The sequence below is a fragment of the Typopeltis vanoorti genome, chromosome 19, assembly GCF_054136105.1.
Source record: "Typopeltis vanoorti isolate ZY-2024b chromosome 19, IOZ_Tvanoo_1.0, whole genome shotgun sequence".
NCBI lineage: Eukaryota > Metazoa > Arthropoda > Arachnida > Uropygi > Thelyphonidae > Typopeltis > Typopeltis vanoorti.
Genome location: NC_143567.1, coordinates 53,087,618 through 53,115,341, shown reverse-complemented (window position 1 = coordinate 53,115,341; position 27,724 = coordinate 53,087,618). Strand labels below are relative to the sequence as shown.

Below are 27,724 nucleotides of genomic sequence, written 5' to 3'. Positions count from 1 at the left end.
AAGCATTAGCAAGGTCATCTCCTCCTATGGTGTACCACTTTACCCTAGTCCTGAAGATACTTTCAGGTGCAAACTTTGTTTGCACACACTTGGATAAAGGATTAAACTAAATTTATTATAGTCTAACCAAGTGAAAAATAAACGTTTAACATCTTTCTCTAAATCCAGAGTAATTTAATAAAAAGGTGGCACACCGTTTGGCAGCTCCTATAGGAAGAGATGACCTTGGTAATGCTTCTGCCTTGGTATCTCCACTTGGGCCTGGCTTCCATTGAAGAGACCTCAATATCGACATCGCTCGACATCGACAGAACGCAGGGGATTCCAGCGACAGTTCCGAAGGACCCCCGAGAAAGCTCCGGCCAAAGGTGGACGTTTACCTCTCAAGAAGATCCAGTTTCAATGGCCTGAAAAGAGAGCTCCATGCTCAGATTCCACAGTAGTACGCCAGCTTTGGTAAGACCTTTTTTCTTTTTATTGCCTGTTTTATCCGTCTATTCTGGTATCGCTTTGTTTGCGGCGAGGAACGCCCAACGTTCCTCGATTTTGCCCTCCATTACATCCCCTTTCTACAGCCAGTAGTCAGGAATTTCTGTAACGATGTCGCATTTTTTGCCTAGAACCAGGACGCTCGGTATCGAGCTCACGAAGCCCATAGATCAGTGGGCGTTAGCGAGAGCTCTAATCGAAACAGTAGGGGCTGAAAATATATACGGTTTTATACCTTACGGGAACAATAGATTCCAAATAGTGGTCAAAAACGAACAAACAAAAAAGAAATTATTAGAAGGTTTCATTTGTTGTGGACAAACAATCAGACCGTTTCTAATAGGGAGCCTACACAAAACGCTAAAAATAACCAGGTTTCCACTAGAATACCTAGAGAATGAACCTGAAGTCAAGAAATTCTTTAGTCAATGGGGGGAAATTCACGAGATTAAAGCAATTGAGCACGCAGACTATAAAGGATGGAAAACAGAAGACATCGAAATCCAGATTGAAATTAAAAAAGAAGTCCCCAACTTCGTTTTTTTGGGATTATCACACCCGGGTAGTTGATCAAATGATCAACTACCCAGGTGTGAAAAGAAGGTGCTTTAGATGTAACTCAGAGGAACACCTTGGGGCAGATTGCCCTCGAATACAATGCAGAAATTGCAAAGCATCAAAACATAAAATAGAAAGCTGTACGGAACCTTGTCTGAAGTGTGGGGATCTGACCCACAAACTGGACACATGCCCAAACAGGACACTCTCAGAAGCAACTGGAGGGACCATAACACCGATTAGTACACCCATCGGGAAGCCTGAGACAGTAGCAAGCAGCGATTTTCCGGAGCTCTGCCAACAGGCTGAAAAGGGAGCATCAACGGAAAACACAACCTCCACAAAAAACCCAAAAGATACCCAAGGCAAGCCGCCACACACAGGACAACATCGCCAGCATCAAAGTGGCAAACCATGAAACGCGCAGGAAAGAGGAAGAAGTCACACCCAGCGCCCCAACAAAGCGCACAAGAGAAACGGAATCAAAAGAAAAGAAAAAAGCGAAACAAAGCAGCCTGATGTCATCGGAGAACGAGACAGAGTATACCCATACTACAGGTCGACGTCAAACAATAGGCACAAAGCCCCTCGACAATGACGTAACAATGCTAGAGAGCCTACCCCCAGTAAGGGATCAACCGGCAGAACCACAAGTCCACGAAATGGACTCTGAAGACAAAGGGGAGAGGGACTCCCCAAACAGGCTCGTCATTGACTCGGGTGCTGAAATTGCAATCAGCACCGACGAGGAACCAGAACTGGCCTGCATAGAACAACCAACAGATAACACCCCCACCCTCATACTAACACCAACATGGAAGTTAAAATCGCAACCTTAAACACTAACGGACTATGCAACGCCTTTGCACAAAGCGCTGTCTGGAGGCTAATGTTAACACACACAAAATCAATATCCTCCTGATACAAGAAACCCATTTCTATAAGCACTGGGACGTGGAGAACTTCGAGAAGCTATCCGGTCACCAGCTACTGGTGCTTCGGGGATGCTCACTCGCGAGGGGTGGGGATACTAATTCGCCCCCAAATCGCAGGGGGGGGTTCTTCAACGTCCAAAAAGACACCACAGGATGCCTAGTAACGGTGGACTGGAAGTACGGTGGCCGTACCATCCGACTTGCTGCAGTTTACGTCCCAAACAATCCACACCACAGAACTGGTCTCTTCTCTGTCCTTGAAAACCATCTCCTGGGAGCAGAACACCTAATAGTTACAGGAGACTGGAACTGTGTGGAAGACACACCTCTAGACAAAATCGGTGGGAATCCAAACACCAGAACTGGCGGCATTGCCGCTTTAAAACGATGCTGTATTAATTTTGATATCGTCGATATCTGGAGGCAGAATAACCCCTCCAAAGTAGAAACTACGTGGTGCCGCGGCCAGATAGTGACAAGACTAGACAGGGTGTACGTGTCCCAAAACTTGGAACAATATGTTCAGAGGATACGTCACACCGCAGTGCACAACATGACAACCAACCACAAAATGGTCATACTCAAAATCACGCTCCTGGACGTTATGGAAACAGCCAGAGGCCCTTGGAAGCTTCCTCCCACCTTTCCCAGTCTTTTTAGCGACCAGCTACAGAACCTCTGTGACAGATGGACAAATACCAACTGGGACTGGGAAAACTGGCTGAGCTTCAAGTGGCAGGCTAGGGAACTGTTCCAAAAATGTGGGCACGAAAGGGCCTACCAACAACGCAAACGGCTGAGGGATCTCTACAGGGAACTCGGCTGGTACCGGACAAACGAACTAAGCGGAGTTCCCTGCGGACATCTTATCAGGCAAGTAGAAATAGAGCTGCAGCAAGAGCGGCAGAGTAGAGTCGAGGACCTCGATTTTCGAACGAGACTCTATCTCAGAAATTTGGAAACACCTTCCGCCACATTCTACAACCAACAATGGGTGGCGGCTAATGACGAGAAAACGATTTACCAGATCGAAGAGAAGGGCCAGATTCTACACTCAACCCACGAAATACTCCATCACTTTCATCAGCAGTATATCGGCATCTTCTCTGACCAGCAAGGCACAGATGACGTCAGTGAGTGGGATACAACACGTTTTCCCGATCATCTCAGTGCCCTGCATGACAGGCCGATAACTGCAGCCGAAATAAAGGCTACGTGCAAAACAATGAAAACAAAGAAGACCCCAGGGTCAGACAGACTGGGGATAGAATTCTATAGATCTATCTGGGAATTTGCAGTGGCAGCATTAATAAACATCTTTAATGAATTTCTCACTTCGGGAAACATCCCCGAGGAATTCGTTAAGAGCTATACCATATTTATCCCCAAGAAAGACCGAGATCGGACTTTGTCGAATAACTGCCATCCAATCTCCTTAACCAATTTAGACTATAAGATCTTTGCAAAAATTATCTGCACACACCTTAAGGGCGGTATCGAAAATATAATAACAAGCTCACAGGTCTACAGGATCCCCAATAGATCTATGGAACTCAATCTCTTCTTGTTAAGAGACTTGATCAGACTGGCTAAGGAAAAAAAATACCCCCTGGCACTTCTCTCCACCGACCTGGAGAAAACGTTTGACAGCATCAACCACAGGTACTTGCAGAACATCCTCCAAAAAACAGGCGTGGGCCCAAGACTTCGGCGTACAATTAAAAACATGTACGCGGAAGCCACGACCCAACTATGTATTAATGGGTTTCTGACAGAACCAATCCGCATAAAGAGAGGGGTTAGGCAAGGCTGCCCGCTAAGCCCCCTCCTCTTCTCCCTAGTATTAGAACCCCTAATCAAAAGAATTGATAACACCCCTGCAATTAATGGTATTCCACTGCCCCAAGTCTCCAGACAATGCAAAATAATAGCATATGCAGATGATGTAGTGGCCACACTCACAGATTCTGAGTCCATCTATATCTATCTGCACACGCTGCAAAAGCTCAGCATAGTCAGTGGTCTTCGCATTAACGCACAAAAAACTAAAATCAAAAGTTTTGGAAATTTCCATAGCACTGGACTTCTCTATGGTTTAAAGCTACAGACACAGCCCCTAACAATACTAGGGTTGCCTTTTTCAGACACCCTAGCACTACCAATCCAAAAATTGCAGGAGACAAGCAGGGACAGGATAAGGCTGCTCAAACCAACCTTTTTCTCCTTTTATGGCAGAGCAACAGTAATAAGAACAATCGTCACCCCAATGCTGATGCACACTGTCAACATCACAGGCATCACACTGTCACAAGAAAATAAATTATCAAAAGAACTCATTGATTTCTTCTGGAATGGGAGAAAACACGAAGTAAAGAAAGAATATCTACAACTCAAACAGGAAGGGGGTTACGCTCTGCCCGATCACAAAAGCTTGCTACAAGCAAACACGTTCAAAACCATACGGAAGGCCTTAAACTCCAACCACATTTCTGGCCTGCTAATTAGATACTTTATAGGACTTTTCCTCCCCCTCTTTGGGATCACGGACTATGCTGGACCCCGCTCAAGGGGGGTGCCCAAGTGGTACTGTACATTAGTTAAATCGATCACAACAATCAGAGACAGAGGAATAGCAATCCTCACACACATACCCAAAGCAGTATACTGGGATTTCTTCCAACTTTCCAGGCGTGATACACCCAATCTCAGGACAAATAATGAAATTCTCTTCAGAAATATCAAAAACAGCTGGGGACAGCCTTTTCATCAGGATCTAGCCTGGAGAATAGCCTACAGGATTTCACTAGGTACATACCGGGATTTCACCCGGTGAAACAGGTGAAATCCCGGTATGTACCTAGCCTGTGCAACCCCTTCTGCGATGTCTGCCGGGACGTGGAAACGGTGGACCATTTCTTTTATTTTTGCCCACCAGCCCAAAGCATCTGGTGGAGACTCAGCACAGCATTGGGAATCCCCATGCTGACAGTAGAAGAGGTCATACGGCTACAATTCCCCCCACCAGTCCAAAAAACCCAAAAGTTCGCTAGCTTCCTAATCAACGTGTTAAAATATCACATTTGGAAGGTACGGAAAAAATCCCAGGTACAAGACGCAAATTTAATATATGCAAGAATAAGGAAAGGTTTCTTTTTCTACCTACCCAAATTTCTTGCGCAAGAAAGGCACTTACTAGGAGATTTTAAATTTGTGAATCAATACTTCAAACCACCGACAATATGCTTTCTTATACAGGGACGCATCAAGTCCTGTATATCTCTTTAGAACCCACAAAACCCCACCAACCGCCCCCCTAGGAAAAAGAATAACCACTCTGTCTTCCCTAGCCACAAAGCTTTCGCTGGCACGGTTTCTTTTACTCCAAATAAGGAGGGTAGAGCTGAGAACCTGGGCTGCGAAGGCTTACAGCGAGGTGGTGCCGCTCCTCGTGAGCGGCATCTCCCGGGCCAGTCTCTACCCCATTCTAAGTCCCAATGGTACCAGGTCTATAAGTCCCTATTCATTTCAACTCACCGGACCTTAAGTCCTGTTATTTTATTATTTGAATTTTTTTAAATTTAAATAATAAAATTTATATTTTAAATGTATTCAAAAAAAAAAAAAAACTTTTATTTTTATTTTTTTTTTATTTTTTCACTCTGGACCCTAAGTTCGACCTCTATGATCAATTCATATATTTAGCCCAGACCATAAGTCCTCAGTTTCTCAATAGCAGTAAAATTTAATTACCCGGAATACAAATAAGGATATTATATTTAGTAAATTATTAATTTGGATAAAATCATATGCGAACTCTAGGCAAAAGTCTATGTTTAACCTTTTTTTTTCTGAACAGATAAATGGAGATTATGTGTTACAGACCAATTAGCCTAATATGGCTAAACAGGTTGACTGAGGCCTCTTTTACCTCCTACTATCCTACTCTATCTTACATCATACTCCTCTCTTACTGTCTGCTGACCCTCAGCATGCTTTATTCTCCAAAGGCCAATGATGAGAGACATGAACTCCCATTCTACCTTAATAGGGGTCAGAAGTGGTGGGGACTGGCTTTGAGAGGCTCTGCTTGGGGATAGGTTTTTATCTGTCTCTGAGTAGGGCCAATGCTGAGAAGTTCTTCTCGGTGACGGGGTGAGCCTGTCATTGAGTGGAACAACGCTGAGTTGGATGGTCTTTCGGCCACTATGGAGTGATCTAGGGATCGTCCTAATTTTTAGAGAGGTCTTTACTTAAATACACCTCAATAAAGGTCGAAACTAGTCTGGGTAGTGGCCCTTCCCTTCATGTATAACGTTATACATATCTGCAAGGAGATGTTTTGCATTATGGGAGATACTGAGATAGGATTGTTGGTATCTTGCTCCACCTTTGCAAGGAGTTGCCCGGTGTTGTACCACTTTACCCTAGTCCTGAAGATACAGACCAGGAGACTTGATTGCCATTTGAACAGGAGACAAGCTTAGAGGATTTAGCACTTATAAAATCAGCTTTATGTGATTGACAGAAAGCACTCATATCCCAGTGAGAATAATTTTTGTTATTAGATCAGAGCACATGCTAGGATCAGACCATGGATACAGGCAGAGACATCCTGAAGGTCATTACAATTAGTACCATTGTTAGTGCCACAGAGTGCAAGGCTGGGAATGACTGGGAGAAGGATGAATTGTAGAAAATGAAACGTGGACAAGGTCATAGGCTTGCCAAGAGGATAGCTAACATCAGCAGTATATTTGGAGGGTAAACTAGTTAAGAAAAGATTCAGGGTGTTGTGAGAATGAAAAGGATTATCAGAAATTCTGGTGGGTTGGTGACCAGTTTGTGTTAAAGTCAGTAACTGATAGCAAACAGTTCAGCTTCTCTTCTAGTTTGGTTTGTGAAGTTGGAGAAGAGAAGCCAGTCTGAACTGTGGAAGATGAAATCATTTAGGAAGATTATTTCGCTGCTGCGATAATTAGATTGTACATGATTGACTTTCAGAGATAAACAGTCAAATAGAGAAAGTCATCAGAGTTAAGAGAAAGGAAGAAGCAGAAAATGAAGGCAAAAAGTAAGGTAAGACTATCTTGAGCCAAAGTAAGTCATATAAAGGGAATTCCCAGTCTGGTAACCTTAGATGTGGAATATCAGATCTGACAAATGCATAAGTTTCACTCTTTTTATATAAGGCTCATGGAGACTGTAATGAGGAAAGTTGTTGCAGAGAATATCAGTTATGGTTCAGTGATGAATAAATATCAGGTTTGGATGTCTGTAGTTGGCAGTGATGGTGCACATCACTGACATTAGTGTTGAGACCTTGGATATTGGTAGAATCAATCTGGAAGTTTTTTTATTACATGGAGTAGTGATGTTTTGTGATTTTTTTTTTTTTTTTGTTTTGGAACTGTTTGAGATTTTTTTGGTGGTTTTTGTGGACAATATTTTTTGACCACAGTGACTAGAAATTTCTATGCTATTTGTCATGGTAGTGGATAAAGGAAAATTTATAGGGCATTTTTAAGGCTTCCACTCCCACACAGAAGTGCCCAGATTCCAATCCAACTGTCGCCTAGGACAGTGTCCCATGCAAACTGCTATACTCATGGCAAAACCTAGAAAAGTAAACAGCAACAGAATTATTCACCAGTTGATCAGGTAATCCTCCAGGAGAGTTACCAATACGTTTGCTACCATGCATTATCTGGCCAGCAGTAACCACTTTACTGTTGTTCCCTCATGCCTTGCATGTAAGAAGAAAGGGTAAGACTGAAACCAGAAACACTACTCTAGAGATGAAATATAGCAATACCACTCCATGCCTCCAATGAATAGAGTGTGGTGTTTCATTGCTGAAAGTTTTTACCATCTAGGTCTAGATGGAAAATCCATCTAGGAAGACATGCTTTTAAGATAGCAATACTTGGCTCACCAGAGTCTGTTTGTGGAAACAGGCCATACCACATTATACCTTTAGTGTCATGGGTAGACTTAAGGATTAGAAAATCTGGGAATCCAGGCATATCAAGAACTTCAGACCTCCAATAAGCAGAGTGGTGGTCCTACATGTGGTGATGATAACGAATTTGATGTAAACCCATTATCATCTGCCACCTAAAGACATCCACAAACATCCATATCATAGTGGGTTTTGAACCCATAGCGTGTTGGTTGGAGAGTGGAAGTACTCACTTGCCAACCAAGCTAGAATAATATATAAATATGCATGTATATTACTTATATATTAATCTTTATTATATTTTTCTTAACATAGCATCAAAATTTTCTAAGAATTTCTAAAAAAAATTATCTGTCTAAATAAAAGATCAAAATAACAAAAACTTTTTTTTTCTTTGCACATTTCTAAATAATTACAATGCATATTACACTGCATATTACAATGGAATAATTCATAAATAAGTTAATAAAGAGAACTCTAAAATGTATCCAAGATTATGTAAGTAAAATAAACAATTAGTACAGTTAATTAGAATCAATAGAAATACCATTCCCTAAGATTTTCTAGTTCTAGTATTAAATATAAGACTGTGAAGGTAAGGTAAATGAAAGAATAGTGCTATTATAAATGTTACAATGAAACAAACTATGCCAGTAGTAAATCAAAATTTTTATGTGGTAGATACATCCATACATATGCTATTACCAAAAATAGCTATTAATATGGTGTAAAGCAGGACCACAACCTGGAAGAAGAAGAAGAAGAAAGATAAGTATGGCACCTAAAGTAATAACCAATGAAATCAGTGTATCAGTAACCAAGGACTTATAGCTCATATTATGGTTAGTTTTTTTTTCCTACTTCTCTTGAAGATAAAATATAACTGCTATTTTGTACAGCCAGACTAACCAGTAGACATAGCTCCTAATTTGCAGACACATCCAGGACAACGGCCTTGTGGCACATCTTTTTCTACTTCGCACTTGGGAGGACACTGAGGAGGAATGCATGGGGATTCACATACACAGGTCTGACAACCATTCGCTTCCACAAAAACATTACAATTGTAACCAACACATGTAGGTGGTGGGCATGCTTTGCCAATGTCTAAAAAATCAGGCAATATATTTTTATAACAATAATATTATATTAATTCTGTTAACAACAGCTAAGTTTATCTTTGAAGTAAACCCCATTACTAAAATATATTTCCTATTTTACAGCTGAAAATGTTTGTCAGTTAAAAACTTTTTAATCATATTAGGAACATTATATAAGTGATTTTTTCCAGAGAGAGGAATAAAACAAATGATTTTTTTCTTTATAAAAAATCATTTATTTTATTCCTCTCTCTGGAAAGTGTAATATATTACTTATTAAATTCTAAGAGGGAGTCCAGAGTAAGTAATATTTTGAAAATATGAATCTTGATGGACATTCTTCACCTTTGCTAAAAATGTGATACACAAAATTTTATATTTTTCTCTTTTTTTTTTAATTTACTCCATGTGTGTGTGTGTAGAAAGTTCTTTACCTTGGGTATACTATACATTAAAGATACCAAGTAAATTTTATGAACTTGGTTTTAATCCTTTTTTTCCAAGTAAGCAAACAATATTCCAAGTAAGCAAATAAGTCAAGTTTGCGCCTGAAGTATTTTCAGGTCTGAGGCAACTCATGGTAAAGATGGAATAAGCTCTGATCACTTTCCTTAGTTACTCCCATAATGCAAAGCACATCTCTTTGCAGACATGCATGATGCTATGCATTAAGGGAAGGGCCACTACCCAGACCGGTTTCAAACCTTTATGGAGGTCTCATCGGCGGGAGCCAGACCCTGAGGTGCAAGGTTGAAGTAATGCAGAACTTATAAATTTTACCTATATAAGTTGCCACAAGGTGTTTTGACCTTGTTAAATAAAAATCTCAGGATGAGAGAAAGATGTAGAAAGTTTTTTACTTTTTTTTATACTATATGTTAAAGATACCAAGCAATTTTATGTATTATTTATTGTCTGAATAATGCAGATGGACAAAACAAGAGATCATGCATTTATGCTATATTAGGAAGGGTGTTAGCAAGGGAGGGAGTAAGAAATTTAACTGTAGAAATTTTTTTAGTTTGTTCTTTAAAGATGTTTCCTACATAGACATACATACTGTATAGGCAGCGTAATACTATATAACATATACATATCTATGTTCTCCCATAGTTCTATTTGAGAACATAGAACATTACTTTACATTGTATTGTAAAGCAACTACATATAGCCTATAATTTAAGTTACGGGGATAATAAATCCCTCGTTATTTTAAAGCCGGATACGAAACTCGGAGATCGAAATCTAAGAGTTTCATGCCAAAGAACTATCAGCGAGTCCAAGCATAAGTCATCACCTGGGTAGTACAACACTAGGGCAACTCATATCAAAGGTGGAGCAAGCTCCGTCACTATACTTAATATTTTCTCATAATGTAAAACACAGTTCCTAGGAGATGTATTACTGTTATACATTATGAGGAGAGGTCACTACCCAGACCGGTTTCGACCTTTATTGAGGTCTCATAAGTGAGTAGGCAGACCTGGAATACCAAGGTTTAAGTGAACCGAACTTACATATACCCCTGCTAACGAATTGCCAGACCGGTGTATTACTATGATAACTTACGGTGATGACTTACCCTTGGACTTGCCGATAGTTCTTCGGTATGAAACTCTTAGATTTCGATCTCCGAGTTTCGTATCCAGCTTTAAAATAATGAGGGATTTATTATCCCCTTAACTTGATTTATGCCGCCGGAAAAATAGCCTCTTGGCTCTTAATCATAGCCTATAATTAGTTGTACTTCTTTGAATCATGATTGAATGCATAAATTAAAACTTATTTCAAAAGCATTTTATTTTTACTCATTTTATTTTATTTTTATCATTTTTCCAATGGTGCTTGGCCAGTAATTTGTTGCAAAATGAAATATCACAATCACAAGTGTTGTGAGTGGATTTAATCATACATTAGTTATGAAAAATGTATGAAACATTTCTTTATAGTATAAATAAAGAAATGTTTCATAGTAAATAAAAAGCATTCACATAGTAAACAGATCACTATGTGAATGCATATGGAAGGAATTCATACTGCCAACACATGCCTCTTTGGTGCCAAGATAAATAACTCTTTATCTGTCCTGATAATCACATATTTTACTTTGAAAAAAATATTATTTTTATTATTATATTGCTCTTTAAGGAGTCAGAAGACTGATTGTAGGAGATCTATAATTCAATATATCAATTCACAATACCTATCATAACTCTCCTTGAAGTCATTCACTGATGATGCACTCACAACCACCTCTGGCAACATATTTCACCCATTCACCATCCTCTAAGTAAAAAAAAAAAAAAAAAAAAAAAATTATACACTCTTATGCAATATCCAGGGATTACTCCCTTGTTCTCTCTCTTTTTTCTATGGCTGAAAAAAAAAAGTATCCAGTGTCAATCCTCCTCCTCCATGCTTCTATAATGTCTCTTCTTTTTTGCCTAGTTTTTGAAGACCACAGATCTTCAATCTGTTCTCATAGGGAGCATTCCATGGACCTATCACACTCTTTTTTTTTTCACTCTGGATCCTCTCCAGTGACCAGATCTGTTGCAGTAGTCCAGAATGGTCTTATAAAGGGTTATAATAACCTTCCTATCCCTGCTTAGTGTGTGTTCTTCAACACACTGCAGTCTGATGTGTTTTCTTGGCCACCATTGCAATATGGCCTTCAACTTCTGTCCACAATCACCTCCCAAATCATTGTACAGTTAAAAAACTTCATTAAAAAAAATTCATCAAAAGAATACAAAAGAATGCATATTTGCAGTAATTCAGAATAATCTTCTAGAGCTTCATTTATTCAAATTCCAAGTATGCAGAAACTATCTTTCCTTGAGTTTCTTTGCTGAAGATAACTATCAAATATTCTCATCCAGTATACAAAGAAAGAAACAGAACTGATTTAGACTTCATCATACTTTATGCATCAATGAGACAACCCATCATCATTAAAAAGCGACACAGGATGATGCTTAAGCATGAAGAAATTGAATTAAGTGAAATCCATTTAATAAAGAGTTTAGTTTCTTTGGACTGATGTTCATGTGAAAGAGTATTGGTCTCTATTTGGCTATTTCTACATATTCAATCAATTAAACTGAAATACTCTATCACTATTTATCAGTTTAATACATGCAGATAAGACATATAAGAAGAAAGGATTTTCCCCAAAATCTTTGCAAATATTATATCAACAAAACCCTATTTTTAAAGGTTCATGCCTAGAAAAAAAATAAAATTGAGAAACAGAGCAGATGTTGTGGCTGTGCTGGAGGATCTCAATAGATATGAATGGGCAAGTGAGTAGAGCTATCAGTTTCACGTTGCAATGTGTAAGGCCTTGAAATTTAGTAGGCAAAGTTTGGATGAAGATGATACAGTTAATAGGGAAATTTTGAAGGAGGTGGAAGAAATGAGAGATCTGGGAATGATGGCAGACAGAGACTTGATATTTAGGGATCACACTTTAAAACTGTAAGAACATCACAATGAATTATGGCAATGATTATGAAGACATTGATATGCAGAACCAAAGCGGTTATGGTTCCTTTGTATAAGGCCTGGATCAGGCCAAAGACTACTATGCACATATTTGGTTGCCTGGTTTTTCAAGAGGGAGTTCAGAGAAGGCTCACTAAGTTGGTGTCAGATAATGTAACTTGGAACTTTGTGAATAGAAGAAGGAGAGGGAGATATGATTAAGACATATATGTTGATGAGGGGTTGTTATCAGATTAGTATGGAGAAGATTTTTCATAGAGTGGAAAGAGACAATCCCTGGAATTCATCATCTGATAGTGTAGTGAGTGCAGAAACGGTGAATATGTTTAAGGCGTGGTTCAACAATCTTTTTTTTTACAAGAGCGTGGACTTCCTACAATGAGTCTTTTGACTCTATGGAGGTCTAAATTAATAATAATAGTAATAATAATATAATTTCTTCTCTTAGCTGTTTCCATGTGTACAAAAATAAACACAACTCCAAACATATCACATAACAGTGAATCTGACTGCTAGTAACCTAGACAACAGCCAAAAACAAAATGGCTACCGATAGAGCATAAAAGCTTCATTGAAAATTGCAAAATTTCATCCACATTTCTTGAGAGGAGCAAATCAATAAAACACCCAAGGTACATAAAATAATCTTATAGTTCAACTGTTTTTAACAATACTTTCATATTTATTACTGTCAGTGGTCATCCAGTATTAAGTATTTTAGAGCCACATGCCAAATATTGAAAACTTCTTTATATTGCCAGCCTGGCTGGCCGAGTGGTTAGCATGTCTGCTCTCCAGTCAAGAGGTTGCGAGTTCGAATCCCGCTGTGGGCATGAACGTTTGTGATTGTCTGTGGAAAAAATTAGTGATGATTGTCTGTGGAAAAAATAGTGATGGCAGTCGGCGGTAGATGGCATTGGTGTAGTTGTGGTCAATTAGTGGATTGTGAGTGGTGGAAGCAGAGTTGTAGAGTAGATGCCCTCCCTCGATGAGCCTTTGGACTCCTTGGAGGTGACAAATAATAATAATTCCAATATTTCACTAGAAAACTTTAAAAAATTACAAATGACAATACCCATGTAAAGGTTTGAAGGTAAAGATGGTAAAAACTTGATACAAGACTTGATCAGAACCAAGACAGTATACAATTAAAAGCGATGAGCACAGGATACCAACAACTGAGTGCAGAAATACATTCAGATAAATGAAAAATGTAAAACCAATAATGAAAAAATAAATACTGAAAAGATGAATTATGCAAATTTTGGATTTTAAAAAATTGGGAAATAAAGAAAAGGAATAAAAGCTGTTATATACATGGTAAGCCAGCAAATGACAATTTTCTTTTATTCTTTGGTTGACTTAAATTATTAATAAAGATATGATAATTTATTTAATGAGAAGAAATTATATACAGATTTTAGAGATAATACACAATTAAGGAGCCTTGTACATATTATTATTATTATTATTATTATTAATATTCAGGCCTCCATGGAGTCAAGATATTCATCATGGGTGGTCCTTCTTAGAAAACACAAAGTCTATCATACCACTCCTTGAACTCATTGACCATTCTTGCACTCACTACTCACTCAGGCAATGCAATCCATGGTTCAACCACCCTCAACACAAAGCAACTACTCCTCACCCTCTTGCTCACAGCTTCCTTTTGTAACTTCCAGGGATGGCCCTTTGTCATCGCTCCTTCCCACTGCTCAATCAAATGAAAGAACTCCCCAGTATCCACCCTGTAACTGCCTCTCAACAGTTTAAAAGTCTCAATCATATCACCTCTCCTTCTTCTATCCACCAAACGCTGCAGTTCACATTCCCTCAGACAATCCTCATAATTAACATTGTACAGTCCTGAAACCATCTTTGTTATCTGCCTCTGCACCCTTTCCACAGTTAATTTATCCCCTTCAAATCCTGGGGAACAAATTTGAGAACAGTAGTATAAGTGTGGTCTGATCAGGGTCTTATACAATAGAATGATAACTCTTATCTCTGCAGAGTCAGCATCCTTCTCAGTATTGCAGGAATCCTCTGGGTTATCTTCACCACTTTTGCAATATGCTCCCTGAATTTCAGTTTTCTATCAATCATCACCCCCAGATCTCATCTCCCCTACTTCCTCCATTACAGCTCCTCCAATCAAGTATGCACCTCCCATCGATGTATCTCAAACTTCAAGACTTTACATTTTGCTGCATAAAACCGACATCCCCATTCATTTGCCCATCTGTCTAGTTTATTCAAATCCTCTTGCAGGGCTGCCACATCTGCACTATTACTGATAACCCTTCCCAGCTTCACATCATCTGCAAACAACTGAACATCCCCCTTGCAATCCATTGATAATGTCATTGATATAAAGGTTGAACAATACAGGTTCCAGTACTGAACCCTGTGGAACCCACTTGCAACCTTCTGCTTCCTTGATATTGCCCCACCATACACCACTCTCTGATACCTATCAGACAGCCAATCCTGAATCCAGTTGACCAATCCAACATTTAAAACCCATGTGCTGCAACTTAAATATCATGTGGCATCCTGTCAAATGGCTTTGCAAAATCCAAAAAAATGGCAGAATATGCCTTTCCCTCATCAATGCTCTTGTCACTTTATTATAAAAGACAATCATATTACTAAAGCAAGAGCAGCCCTTAGCAAATCCATGTTGATTCTCACAGATAACATTACTTTCATCTGCCCAATGCTGTATATAGCCCTCACTAATTTCTCCAAGGCCTTAACAACTACTGATGACACACAAACTGGTCTATAATTAGACACTTATAGTCTGCTACCGCCCTTATGCAATGGCACTATCTTACCTTCCTTCCATTCCTTGGGTACCTTTCCTGCAGCCAGACGTTTATTGAAGAGCCGGGTCTGTCAGTTCTTTAGCACATCCTCTCAAAATCCCATGGTGAAATACCATCCAGTTCCACAGCTTTACGGACATCCAAAGCTCAGTATTTGTAACACACTCTCCTCTTGCACCTCTAAATCCTGAACCTGCCCTATCCCTCTCATATATATATATATACAGGGTGTTCGGGATAAATTTGACAGTTTCGTAAGGAAAAAGAAAATCTTCTTTGTATCTATTAAATTTAATGAATTGACAAAAAAACATTACAGGCAGAGTTAATTACAATACTATCAACAAGATTTACTCAAAATAACCACCATTAGCATCGATCACAGCATCAATTCTGCTTCGGAACCTCGAACAAGCTGATGCTACAGTCTCCCTGGGAAGGGCCGCAAAAACTGTTTTAATTTTATCCATTAACTGGGCTTTTGTATTACTGGAAGTGCGATTGGTGTCTTTTTCAACTGCGCCCCATACAAAATAATCCATGGGGTTAAGGTCTGGGGAGTTTGGAGGCCAAACATTTGGACTGGTGAAGTCGTAGAAATTTTCAGACAACCATTTTTGACTTTTCCCAGAGGTGTGGCAAGGGGCCGAATCCTGCTGCCATACATACGGCCTACCATTGGCTACCCTTGTTATCCAGGGCTTGACTACAGTTAGCAACTCCACGAACAAAGCCCGAATTCCAATGCCAGGGTTCTTCAACACCTGTTCCTGCAGATTTGCGAGGAATTCTGCTGTACGAACGCAATCAGATCGTCTGCTAGGGATCTTTCTTCTTGCTACATCCTCGTAGTCACCATTGCAAGTCTCTAGTTCATGCCTGATTGTTTTTACTGTATTCAGGGAGCATTGGGCAGCAGTCGTAATATCCTTATTTTGATGGCGGGCACGAATCAGCATGATACAAGTTATTCTCTTCCATGATTCAGGTGGGTTCCAGCTATCCATCCTTTCTGACATCTTGTATATGAATGAAGAAGGGTCCAAACTTTTAAATGAAGAGAAGTGTGTGTTAATACATGTAACTTACGGAAAAATATAATTAATTATAAATATGTCAAATTTATCCCGAACACCCTGTGTATATATATATATATATATATATATATATATATATATATATTTAAATGAATCAGATAAAATTTTATCAGTGGTCCTGAAGGGCACTTAAGCACCCACGACCTTTCCAAGTATTCTTGTACTTTCTAACTGCAACTATAATTCGAGGATAAGGCAGTTAGTCCTATGCCTCCTAGGGTGTCCTATGTCTGTAGATGCGTGTGCTCATGGGACCGGTTTGCCTGTTCTGTGGAATGAAAAACCCGAGTTTCCAGGTGAAAAAAACCCCTACCTCCATATGAGACCAGCTAACTCACTTTTAGTCAAAAGAGACCAAATAAAGGTTCCTCACATCGCTAATGGAATCAAACCCAGGTCTTTCCAACCAAAGGGCTTCATCTATACTGACTGAGCTATGGAGGCTGAGTCAGATAACATTACATGATGCTTACCTAATGTTGAAATGGCTGTGGACTATGTGTCAGACATCTTCATAGTTGAAGATTGAGAGACCTGGTGAACTGTAAACATACTACCTTAAACAGACTAGTGTTACTGGATTTAAGAAGCAGTTGCTTGATGACTGAATATTATGTTTGTTATAGTTAAGACCACAGAACTTAAAATACTTAAGAAAAACTGCAACTCTGTTTGAAACAAGCCAACTAGTTTGTTTCAAACTAGTATGTCCACAGATACGAGACCCTTCAACACTTCTGCGCATGTCAAAAGAAGGAGAATCCATTCCGATAATAGGGTAATCAATCCGTATTGTGGGATGAGTGTTTATTATTACAGGTCGGAAAATTAATTTCTCTTTTATGATCATTGTAGTTTTTAAAGTGGTAACTATTTTGCTTGTATAACAGTTGGAAAATTTTACATATAAAACACGTGATTTCACATGCTGGTGACCAATTCATACATCGCCTTATTTCTTTTTTCCCTTCAACATGAATTGACTCTTCTTGGCAGTCTTCCAACAACAGCTCTCACTTATGTGGTTGGACTATAACTGATGAGCAAAAACTTCCAATAAAAACCCTATAGTTTAAATTGGATTAAAATTCCCATTCAACATGTATATATAATGAGTCCTATATCATTGATACAGAATTTATAATATTACTAAATGTTGTTCATAAATTAAGAAAAAATATAAAATAAAGTTTGTTTGATGGATTGGAATTACAACAAAAGCAACAAAGGCTATAAAGGTCAGTATGTTGAATCTTCTAATGGTGTGTGTATTCCAGCTGATTTACCTGTTCTGCAGGATGAAAAACCCAAATTTTCAGGAAGAAAATTCTATCTATATATATCCAACTTGCTATATCAGCTTTAGCTGAAAAGCTTTAATAAAGTTTTCTCACACTCTAGAAAACATTCAAATCCAGGTCTTGCCAACTGCAAATGTTTTGATATCATTGTGACTATGCTATAAAACATAATGTTATTCTTTATAGATAATGAATTACAGTACTTATATAGTGATGAATATCAAATTTTCTATAAATTAATAAACAAAATGTAAAACTCAAAAGTAATTTTCTTATTTTTGCAATTATTATTTTTAATATTACCTCTTTGTGAGCGTGACAGCTTACAGACACATCCAGGACAACGATCAGTTGGTGTTTCCTCCTCTGGGTCACATCCAGCAGGACAGCTAGGAGGTGAACATGGCTTTTTACAGGAACATGCAGGACAACCATCTTCTCCCTTTTCTACAGTACAGTTATATCCAATACATGTCACTGGAGGGCAATTTTCAACACTGGATTTTTTTACATCTGAAAAATAAACAGCACCTCTGACATAAATAGATTGTTCATATTTTTTAATAAAAGTAACATTTGTAAATGATATTTTCAATTTTTGTATGCTGAGCAAAATTTTAAATCTTGGTCTATATATGTATTACTTTTCAGATACTAAACTCACTGACAGTCCTACATATTACAATACCTATTCGAATTCACCTTGAACACTTTCAGTGTTGCTGCATGTAATACTGTCTTTGGTAATAACTTCCATTCAACTACTACCTCCCCATGTAAAAATATGTACCATATTTTTTGGACAATAAGACGCACCCCAAATTTATGAGACAATTTTTAGAAAAAAATATATTATTATATAAAAATATTCACAAACCTTAAATTTCATTTATTATTACCATAACTTGTACCAGCAGCATTCAGTTCATCTTCTCTCATCTGGGCACCATCACTTGTCTCATTACTGTCGCTTTTCGCATTATTGTCTGAACTATTGTTATCACTCTCTTCAAAAACTACGTCATCTTCAGTACCATCCATCACGTTACTTATGCCACATTTTTTAAAAGACTTAATAATCGTTTTGTCCATTTTAAACCACACATGCTCGCCCACTAACTACTATTGACGCTGGTAAAGTTTTCATATGTAAATCAGGAATTCCCACATATGCGGCAAGACACGTGTTTGGCTTGCATCAAACATGTGGGAATCCAAGACTTATCCAGTATCATCTACCTTTGGACCATAAGATGCATCCCAATTCTAAGTCAATTTCCTCTATGTAAAAAGGTGCGTCTTATGCTCCAAAAAATACGGTACTTTTCATTCTATTCATAATAATATTCCTATAGAATTTTTAGGAATGACCTCTTGTTTTTAGTTATTACCATATTTTTTTTCTCAGTTATCTCTATAGAATCGAAGATTCGTCATGTGTGTGTGTGTGTGTGTGTTGGAGGAAAGGCACACTAATGATTATTCACAAAATACCTATCATATGGAAGATGTATAACGATGTGGTGAAGAAGGGTGACCCTCTTGTTTTCTCCCTTCCTTTCATGTATTGAAAATGTTCTGCATTAAATCCTATAAAATCTCTTTAATAACTTATATAATTCTATCATATCTCCTCTTTTCCACTATCAAACTAAACTTTGTAACCCACAAACCTTCAATCTATCCTTATAGGGAGCACTTACAGAAGTGCTGCCATCTTGACCACTCACTTCTAGATCCTCGGTACTACTACCATCTTATTCCTAAGGAACCTAGGTGACCAGATCTGTACATTGTAGTATGTAGCCTTGTCAACCCTTTTATGAAGATAACTTCATCTCTGACTATCAGTGTGTTCTTCAATATCCAGATAAACCAATGATCTATTCTGGCACTTTTGCAATATGTCCTATACACTTCAATCCTCTGTCATATGGCAAGCATTATCTTTTTCCAAACTCCCAGTCTGTTTAAATTATTCTTCAGATCTCTATATCTCCTTTTTTAATTACTGCTCTACTCAGTTATGCATCATCAGAAAGCAATTGGATATTTCTTATATCACTAATGTACAAATTAAACTGCAGAGGTCCAAGTATACAGGCCCTCCAAGCACAATGCTACTCACCTGCCTTTTACTGGATTCAACTTCCTCATATACCACTTGATATCTGCCTATCAGCCATCCATTTCATCCATATCACTTGCTTCGCATTCATCCTGTTAAATGCCTTTGCAATTTCAGGCAGTAACATCATGTAGCCATTTCCTTTATTCAATTCAAATGATTATAAAAATGTAAGTAAATTACAATTTCATAATCAAGGCAAGACCTACCTTTCACAAACTCCATGCTGTTCTCTTGGGGGTACCATATTCTCATCCATTCCTGAATTCTGCCTCTGACCGACTTCTCCAATACCTTAACAACCACTCATGAGATTCTGATCAGTCTATAAAAAGGTTTTTCTGCCAAGTCAAAGTATATACTAGACAATAAATTGTATTTTTGTTTTAATCCTTTACCCAATGGTAAGCAAACAAAGTTTGCACATTAAGTATCTTCAAAACTGGGCTACTTGTGTATTCAGTGGCTGTTGACTTCACATTAGTTGCCTCGGTATCCCATAATGCACAGTTCCCTTTGGACATGGTGCTGTGCATTATGGAAAGGATTATTACCTATACCAGCTTTGATGTTAATTGATGTCTCATAGGTGAGATACTTACTAACAACCAAGTCAAATGCAGAAATCATATATTTTCCATATACGAATAATGAAATGGTGTATCAGTACTTTTAAAATACTCAATCAGAAATTGTTGTAGAAAGATTTTCCAATTCATTAGAAAATAAATTATATTAGACAAAAAATTATATGGTTGTTTTAATCCTATAACTTCTCAGCATAAGCAAATAAAGTTTGTGCAAGATGATCAGCAACTCTATTCGTTCCATATGAATGGAATGGCCTGAGATGGATTGGGGGAGAGTTAAGTCTGGAAAGATATATGGGTAAAAGGATAATAAAAGTGAGCAGACAGGAGAAAGTGTGAAGTCACAAATGAGGGGTGGCATGGATAGAATTGGTTATAGATCAAGAAATCACTTTGCTATACTTATTTATGAATGCCTGGAGTATTAAAAATAAGGGAGATAAAATTTTTGCACTAATTGAGTTTATTTTCTGTGAAATGTAAAACATGGTGGAATGAGAATGATATCCTGATGAGAATAGAAATGGAAGAACATAATGTTTTTCATGAGGAGAGGAAGGACAAGAGATGGAATGTTATTGATGATTACAGGGAATTATGGCCTTACAGTGCTGATGTATAAAAGGAGAATAGTGGCTATGGTTTTAAAACAGCTGTATGGTGTGAGGTGGTGATTGATAGGATGATATATTTAATTGGATGTTGATATAGGTAGGAAGGTGGAGAGTGGAGTCAAACAAATATATATCATTATATGTAATTTAATTATGGTAACAATGATTGAATAAAGAGATAGCATTAGAGAATAAGAAGAATGAAGTTCTCAAGGATCTCGAGAAACTTTAGGCAATATGTAAAGGATATATGACTGAGAGTTTTAGACCTGATCATTTCAGAGGATATGATTGTGAATAGAATGCCTAATCTTCCTCCAGCTGACAAGAATGGCCATGAGGTGATCACCTGGGTTGTAGCCAGTCATATGAGAAGTTCTGTGAGGAGAGTAAATACAAGAATGGTGATTATGAAAAACTCAGGAGACAAATGGGAGCCATAGTATCAAACTTTGATAATATATTATTGTATAGGGCAATAGTGCATATTGCTCTATACAATAAAAGGAGATTTTTTGCATGGTGAGCAGCAAATGAGGAATGTGTTGTCAAAAAAATGAGTGATGAATGCTTTGGCATTCAATGTTTTGAAGGCTAGATAGTATATGTATCGTGGTCTGGGAGAGTTTGGCATCCGTCATTAAGTCTTTTGATTCCATTAAGATATTAAGATTATTGTAGAACCTCAGTGCACCTGTCCTGTCAATCTGGCTGTAATATTTCTATTTGTGTTGTTGTTACAGTTGATGAACTCAACTAGTTTGTTAGCTTCTGTTATTTTCCTATTATCAGCACTTATTAAAGTTTCCTCTCCATATCCATCCTGCAATTTCTTTGCCTACATGACTAACTTCAACTCATAATGTGATTTTGCTTTCCATACCCTACTTGCTTGTGCTTTGTATTGCTCATGAGTGTGCTGATTGTATTTTTCCTTATATATCCTCCACGATATTTTCTTTCTTTTCTTTTTTTTTTTGCAATTCCTGCTTAATGATGCTACTCATCCATCTAACTTCCACTTGATTTATCCTTCTAATCCTGGGTATACAGCCTGATACTGCTTCCCTGAAGCATTCCTGAACCATCTCCCATGCATTCTTAACATCTTTCTCTTGCAGATTCTTATGATATGGCACTGCTTCATGCAGCCTTCTCAGCTTGTCATAAGCATGTGCTCTGCAGTTACACATATATTCCTTCTTAACTGATAATTCCATATTTCACAACCTCCCAAGTCAAGACTGCATGATCATGCTCTCCAGTTGGAGGCAATGAAGCTACCTTAGTTACTGATATCTCGTCACAGATATCACAAGATATGCCATTTTCAAATCTCAAGCTGTATATGATCAATGGAATGAGAAGCAGATTTTTGCATGGAGAGTTGTGAAAGAACAAGGTCATCCCTGGAAGTTGCATAAGGAGTGTGTGAGCATGGGAATGAGAAGCAGGTTTTTGCAATGAGAAGCAGGTTTTTGCGAGAGTTGTAAATGATTAGAATGCATTGCCTGAGAGTCTTGTGTCTGCAGAGAATTTGAATGCATTTAAGACAAGGTATGCATGACAAAAGGACCTCCTAGATGTGTCTTTGACTTCATGGGGTTTTAGGATAATAATAATGATAATGTAGATTATTGGTTTTCTATTTGGTCTCACAGTTTACATACATTGGGTACATTTTTAGCACGTTTAGTCAACTAATGTCAAAAAATACATTCACTATAAAAATTAAAATGAACAATTGTCTTTCCTCCACACTGATTACATGGCTTCCATATTGTTCAATATCCTTTTCTGTTTATAGGAAACAGAAATTTGTAAATAAAAATAAAAAATAAATCAGCTAATGCCCTTTATTTCCTTATAGGGAGTAGGCAAGGTTTTTATACACTATCTAGCTTTTGGAGACTGAGGGGACAGTTCAATCTCCACCAGTAGCCAATCAAAAATAGCTGGCCCATGTCTATCACTAATTATAGGCAGCCACCAATGAAGAGGCTGGCAAAGAAGTGCTGCCATCTCTTGGTATCTAACCCTAACAAGATACGTTACTGTCTGAAATAACATGGGTATGATAGTCGATTTTCCTGAGTTTACGGAACGAAAAACCCACGTTTCCGGGAGAAAAAATCCACTTGCCCTTGCCAGAGATCGACTAACTCAGGAACCAGTTAAAAATAGGCTTAGAAAAAGTTCCTCCAGTCAGCAACTAGACTTAAACCTCAGTCTAACTTCAAACAGCCAAGTGCAGAGGACATAAACACCACTTCCACTGAGCTACACAGGCCTTACAAACAAACAGAAATTTGTTTATAAACAAATTATGTTACTTTTTTCCAGCAACTCAAATTTAAGTGAATTTGCAGTTCTTTTCCACTTTAATTCAACAGTTTTGAGGGTTTACCACATTAAAACTAATGTAATATTTCTCACATTAATGTTGTCCTTTTTTCACTATAACCTGTAAAACTGCAAGTACAAAATTAATTCGCTTAAATCCATGAAGCCACAAAAAAAATCTATTAACATGTGCACAAGTTCAAGTGATTGTACTGTCTAGACCAGTGGTTCTTAACCTCTTCAAAGTCATGGAATACTTTTGATTATAAGAAAAATTTGGGGAACACTAAAAGCATTACGGTCATAAAACTAACAATAAACATATGCATGGACTTGTCTTTTATAAAAATGGAACTTATTTTAATGCGATACTTGAGCCTGTCGACTTTTGTAGGTTTCAGCAATATCAGGTCTAATATGTGATATAGCTAACCTCATCTCTTTGTCTATATCAGTAAGTCTTTCATGCTTTTTGTTTTTATAATATTGAGAAATATTATAAAAACTAAAGAAATATAAGAAATATTTTTTAAGAAATATAAGAAATATATTTTATAAGAAATATTATAAAATATTATTGGTTAATATTGAGAAACCGAGTTCACACAAATATGATGTTGAAAAACTGTTACAAAATTTTCACTGCTCTTGTGGAGAGAGCTGTATATTCGGCTAGGAACTGTATATTTAAACAACTCTTGATAAATTCCAAAATTTCTCAAGAGTTGTTTCAAAGAATTTCATTTTTAGGGTACGATCCATTGATAAGTTAACTAAATGTTCTTCTTCTTGTAAAGAAAATTCACAACTCAATGTATTAACTGTGCTAAATTTATTTCGTACACACAGTCATAATTGTGTATATTTAAGGATGGAAAGTAACTTGAAATCTTTTCTTCCAATATTGTTAATTGTTCTGTTATAACAGAAATAATTCTCTAGACATTTTTATTCAGAGTAGCCAATTACACTCAGAACTGCGTCATGTGACATCTTTCATCGGCGGAACACTTGAAACCAGTTCGCGAAACACAAGTGTTCCAGGGAACACCGGTTAAGAACCACTGATCTAGAAGTAAACTCTAAACAAACATGCCTCTGCAACTTAGTGACATCAACATCATTCGCACACACATGGTACAAGCTAAAAGTAACTAATTAGAGTGTATTAAGTTGGAATGGGTTGGAATAATATTGGAGTAGAGAGACATAGGAGAAATTACTAAACAAAATAAGATAAATTATGATTTATCATATAATTCATTTTAATAGTACATTCAAAAATTCACTGTAAATTACAAATTCCAAAAGCAAAAATTTTGTGTGTGTGTATGTGTGTGTAGTGTATATGCACTACACAGACACAGCTGTAGTGTACATTTGTGTGTGTGTGTGTAGTGTATATGCACTACACAGACACAGCTGTAGTGTACATTTGTGTGTGTGTGTGTGTGTGTGTGTGTGTGTGTGTGTGTGTGTGTGTGTGTGTGTGTGTGCGCGCGCATGTGTGTGTGTGTGTGTGCATATGCATACACACAGCTTAGTGGGAACGCTGTGTACCAAACTGTTACTGTGGTCCCCACAAGTCTGCTGTAGGGAAAGTCAACTGATGATACCCCTGATGTCACTGTGATGAATGGAATTACTCGAGTCATTAAATTGTTGTTTATTTGATTCTAGTATGCTATCTTCATTCCATTATAGGGTTAATATGACAGCCTTACTCATCTTTCATAGTCATTTCACAAGGTGAAATGTCTCATTATGAGGCATTAATAAAATAAATAAATAAAAATGCTTGTCTAACACAATTATTTTTAATGATAAGAGTTATAATAGAGAAATCTTATAAAAATAATGAAATTAAATCATTTTCACTGTTTAACAAATATGAATATTTATATAAAAAATGAGTAGTATATCTTCAAATCATACCAACAGATGAATTTTTGCATTTGCAAGGACAAATGGGAGCAGATGATTCCAGGTCTTGTTCACAGCCAGGACAATCAGATGGCTGGCAAGGATATGGACATTTACAAATGGGGCAGTTATTATCACCTGGTATCAAGGTGCAGTTATATCCCTCACAATGAGACAAGGGACATGTATAATCATCTGAAAAGGAAGGTAAAAGTATAAGTATACAGTAATACTCTAACAAAGTTTATTGTGTGAGTTGTTAAATACAAAAACAAAATAACATATACACACACATAAACAACTAGGTCTTCTTTGTAATACTGTAACATTTCCAGACAACCAGATGTTTAAAATAAACATGTAGTAGACATATTATATTTTTGTAATGGCTGGTATATGTATCGAAAACTGCAATTTGTTAAACTATAATATACAGGGTGTTTCAAAATTATGTATACACATTTTAAAAATTTATATTTCATGTACAACATATATAATTTTATTTATTAAATTTTAAAGTTAAGAGATAAATAATTTTTTTTCCCAATCACTTAAATTTAGTAAAAATGTTTAAAATGCAAAAATATTTTGGGAAAATTTGAAGAAAAGAGCAAAACTAATAATAGTGGCAAATACCTGTTGGATTTTTGCTCAGGACATGGATTGGTTATTACTAACACCATGTTCCAACATAAAAATGTGCACAAATTCACATGGAGAGAAGAGGAAAGGAATAAAAAAAGTCTCATTGACTATCCTTTCTTTTAGTGGCATAGCAACATAGTCTCATTGACTATGTTATTGTCAATAGTGATGTTTTCTTCGTGGTGCAGGACACCAGAGTGTACAGAGGATTTGAAATTGGAAGTGATCACTATTTAGTCTTGAGCAGGATAAAGTTGAATTTCATTTTGAAAAGGAGAATATATAACAAAGTTTTAAATCGAATAAAAGTTGAGCAGTTCTCATGTGAACTGTAGACACTAAAATATACAAAGATTATTGAAGAAAAAATGAAAGAGTTTGAGAACAGGAACCAAACCTTGGAGATTCAGTGGCAAGCCTTGAAGAAAACCCTGATTGATTCAGCCAGAGAAGCATGGGGTGAGGTTTACTGCAAGGATAGAAAAATCAGAACTCCATGCTGGACACAGGCAGTTAAAGAAGCAGTGAAGGAAAAGAAGAAAGCATATCAAACGTTCCTGGGAAATGTCGGCTAGTGCTCTTAGAGAATACAGAGACAAATGTAAGAAAGCTAAACACTGTGTAAAACTGGCTAAACAAAAGTCATGGGAAGACGTTGGTAAGAACATAGAAAATAAATATCAAGAAGGTGGCGAGATATTCTGGAGGTTGTTGAAGAAGCTCAGAAATGGAGGAAAGAGTGCTGTAAAAGGAGTTAGAGATGATAAAGGTGACATGAAAACTGGAGAAAAAGATACCCTTGAAGTATGGAGTAATTACTTCGAAAAATTGCTAAATGAAACAAGCAGTGATAGCACAGTGGTAAAAAATACTCAACAAGCATACAGTCAGGAATATATCCATACTTGAAGTAGAAAGAGCCATAAAAGTCTTGAAATGTGGAAAGGCAGCAGGAGTAGATGATATTTGACCAGAAATGCTGAAGTATGCAGGTATAAAAGACTTACAGTGGCTGCACTGCAAGACCTGGATAGAGGGACGAATTCCTGATGATTGGAGTAGAGCTCTCATAGTACCCATATATAAAAAGGGAAATAAAACTGAATGTGAGAATTACAACGGTATTTCCCTACTGAGTGTTCCTGGTAAGATTTATGCAAGTATACTTGAGAAACGGTTGAAAAGAATTGTGGAAGAAAAGCTTGGTGAAGAACAAGCTGGATTCAGGCCAGATAGAGGCTGTCAGGATCAGATCTTCACTTTGCGACAAATAGTCGAGAAAGCATGGGAATATAACAAAGATATGTATTTAAGTTTTGTAGATCTGGAAAAAGCATATGACAAGGTGCCAAGAGAGAGAGAGAGAGAGAGAGAAGCTATTCCAAATGCTACAGTTATATGGTGCTAATGGGGCATTATATCAAGCAATATTTAGTCTCTATTTGAGTTGTAAGTCATCATGTTGGAGGCTTAATGGATATTTTTACAACACTTAAAAAGAATTAAAATAGACTTTAATGCTTCCTATATATCGTCCTAGTCACTAGGACATCTACGGGGATTACAAAAAAATTAATGTAACATATGCACAAATAACAAACAATACTAAGCCCAACCACGTGGGTGACACTAAAGTCCTATCTAGGTAGAGCGCCCTCTAAGGGCAGAAGTAGGTGGCCTGGAATGTAAGGTGGGAACTCT

The 27,724-nt window shown here is 37.4% G+C and overlaps 1 protein-coding gene across 6 annotated transcripts in view; it reads right to left on the bottom strand.

Annotated features, from left to right (window-relative positions):
• LOC150096090 (kielin/chordin-like protein) overlaps nt 1-27,724 on the bottom strand; it is a 649,251-nt gene that overhangs the window by 122,161 nt on the left and 499,366 nt on the right. For 5 of the 6 annotated variants that reach the window (XM_090408779.1, XM_090408780.1, XM_090408782.1 and 2 more), the window contains 3 exons: nt 25,391-25,573; nt 18,084-18,293; nt 8,851-9,048 (listed from right to left, as the gene is read on the bottom strand). In XM_090408779.1, the coding sequence (XP_090264905.1) occupies nt 8,851-9,048; nt 18,084-18,293; nt 25,391-25,573 (591 nt within the window). The remainder of the gene's footprint in view (nt 1-8,850; nt 9,049-18,083; nt 18,294-25,390; nt 25,574-27,724) is intronic. The other variant, XM_090408783.1, reaches the window with a different exon arrangement.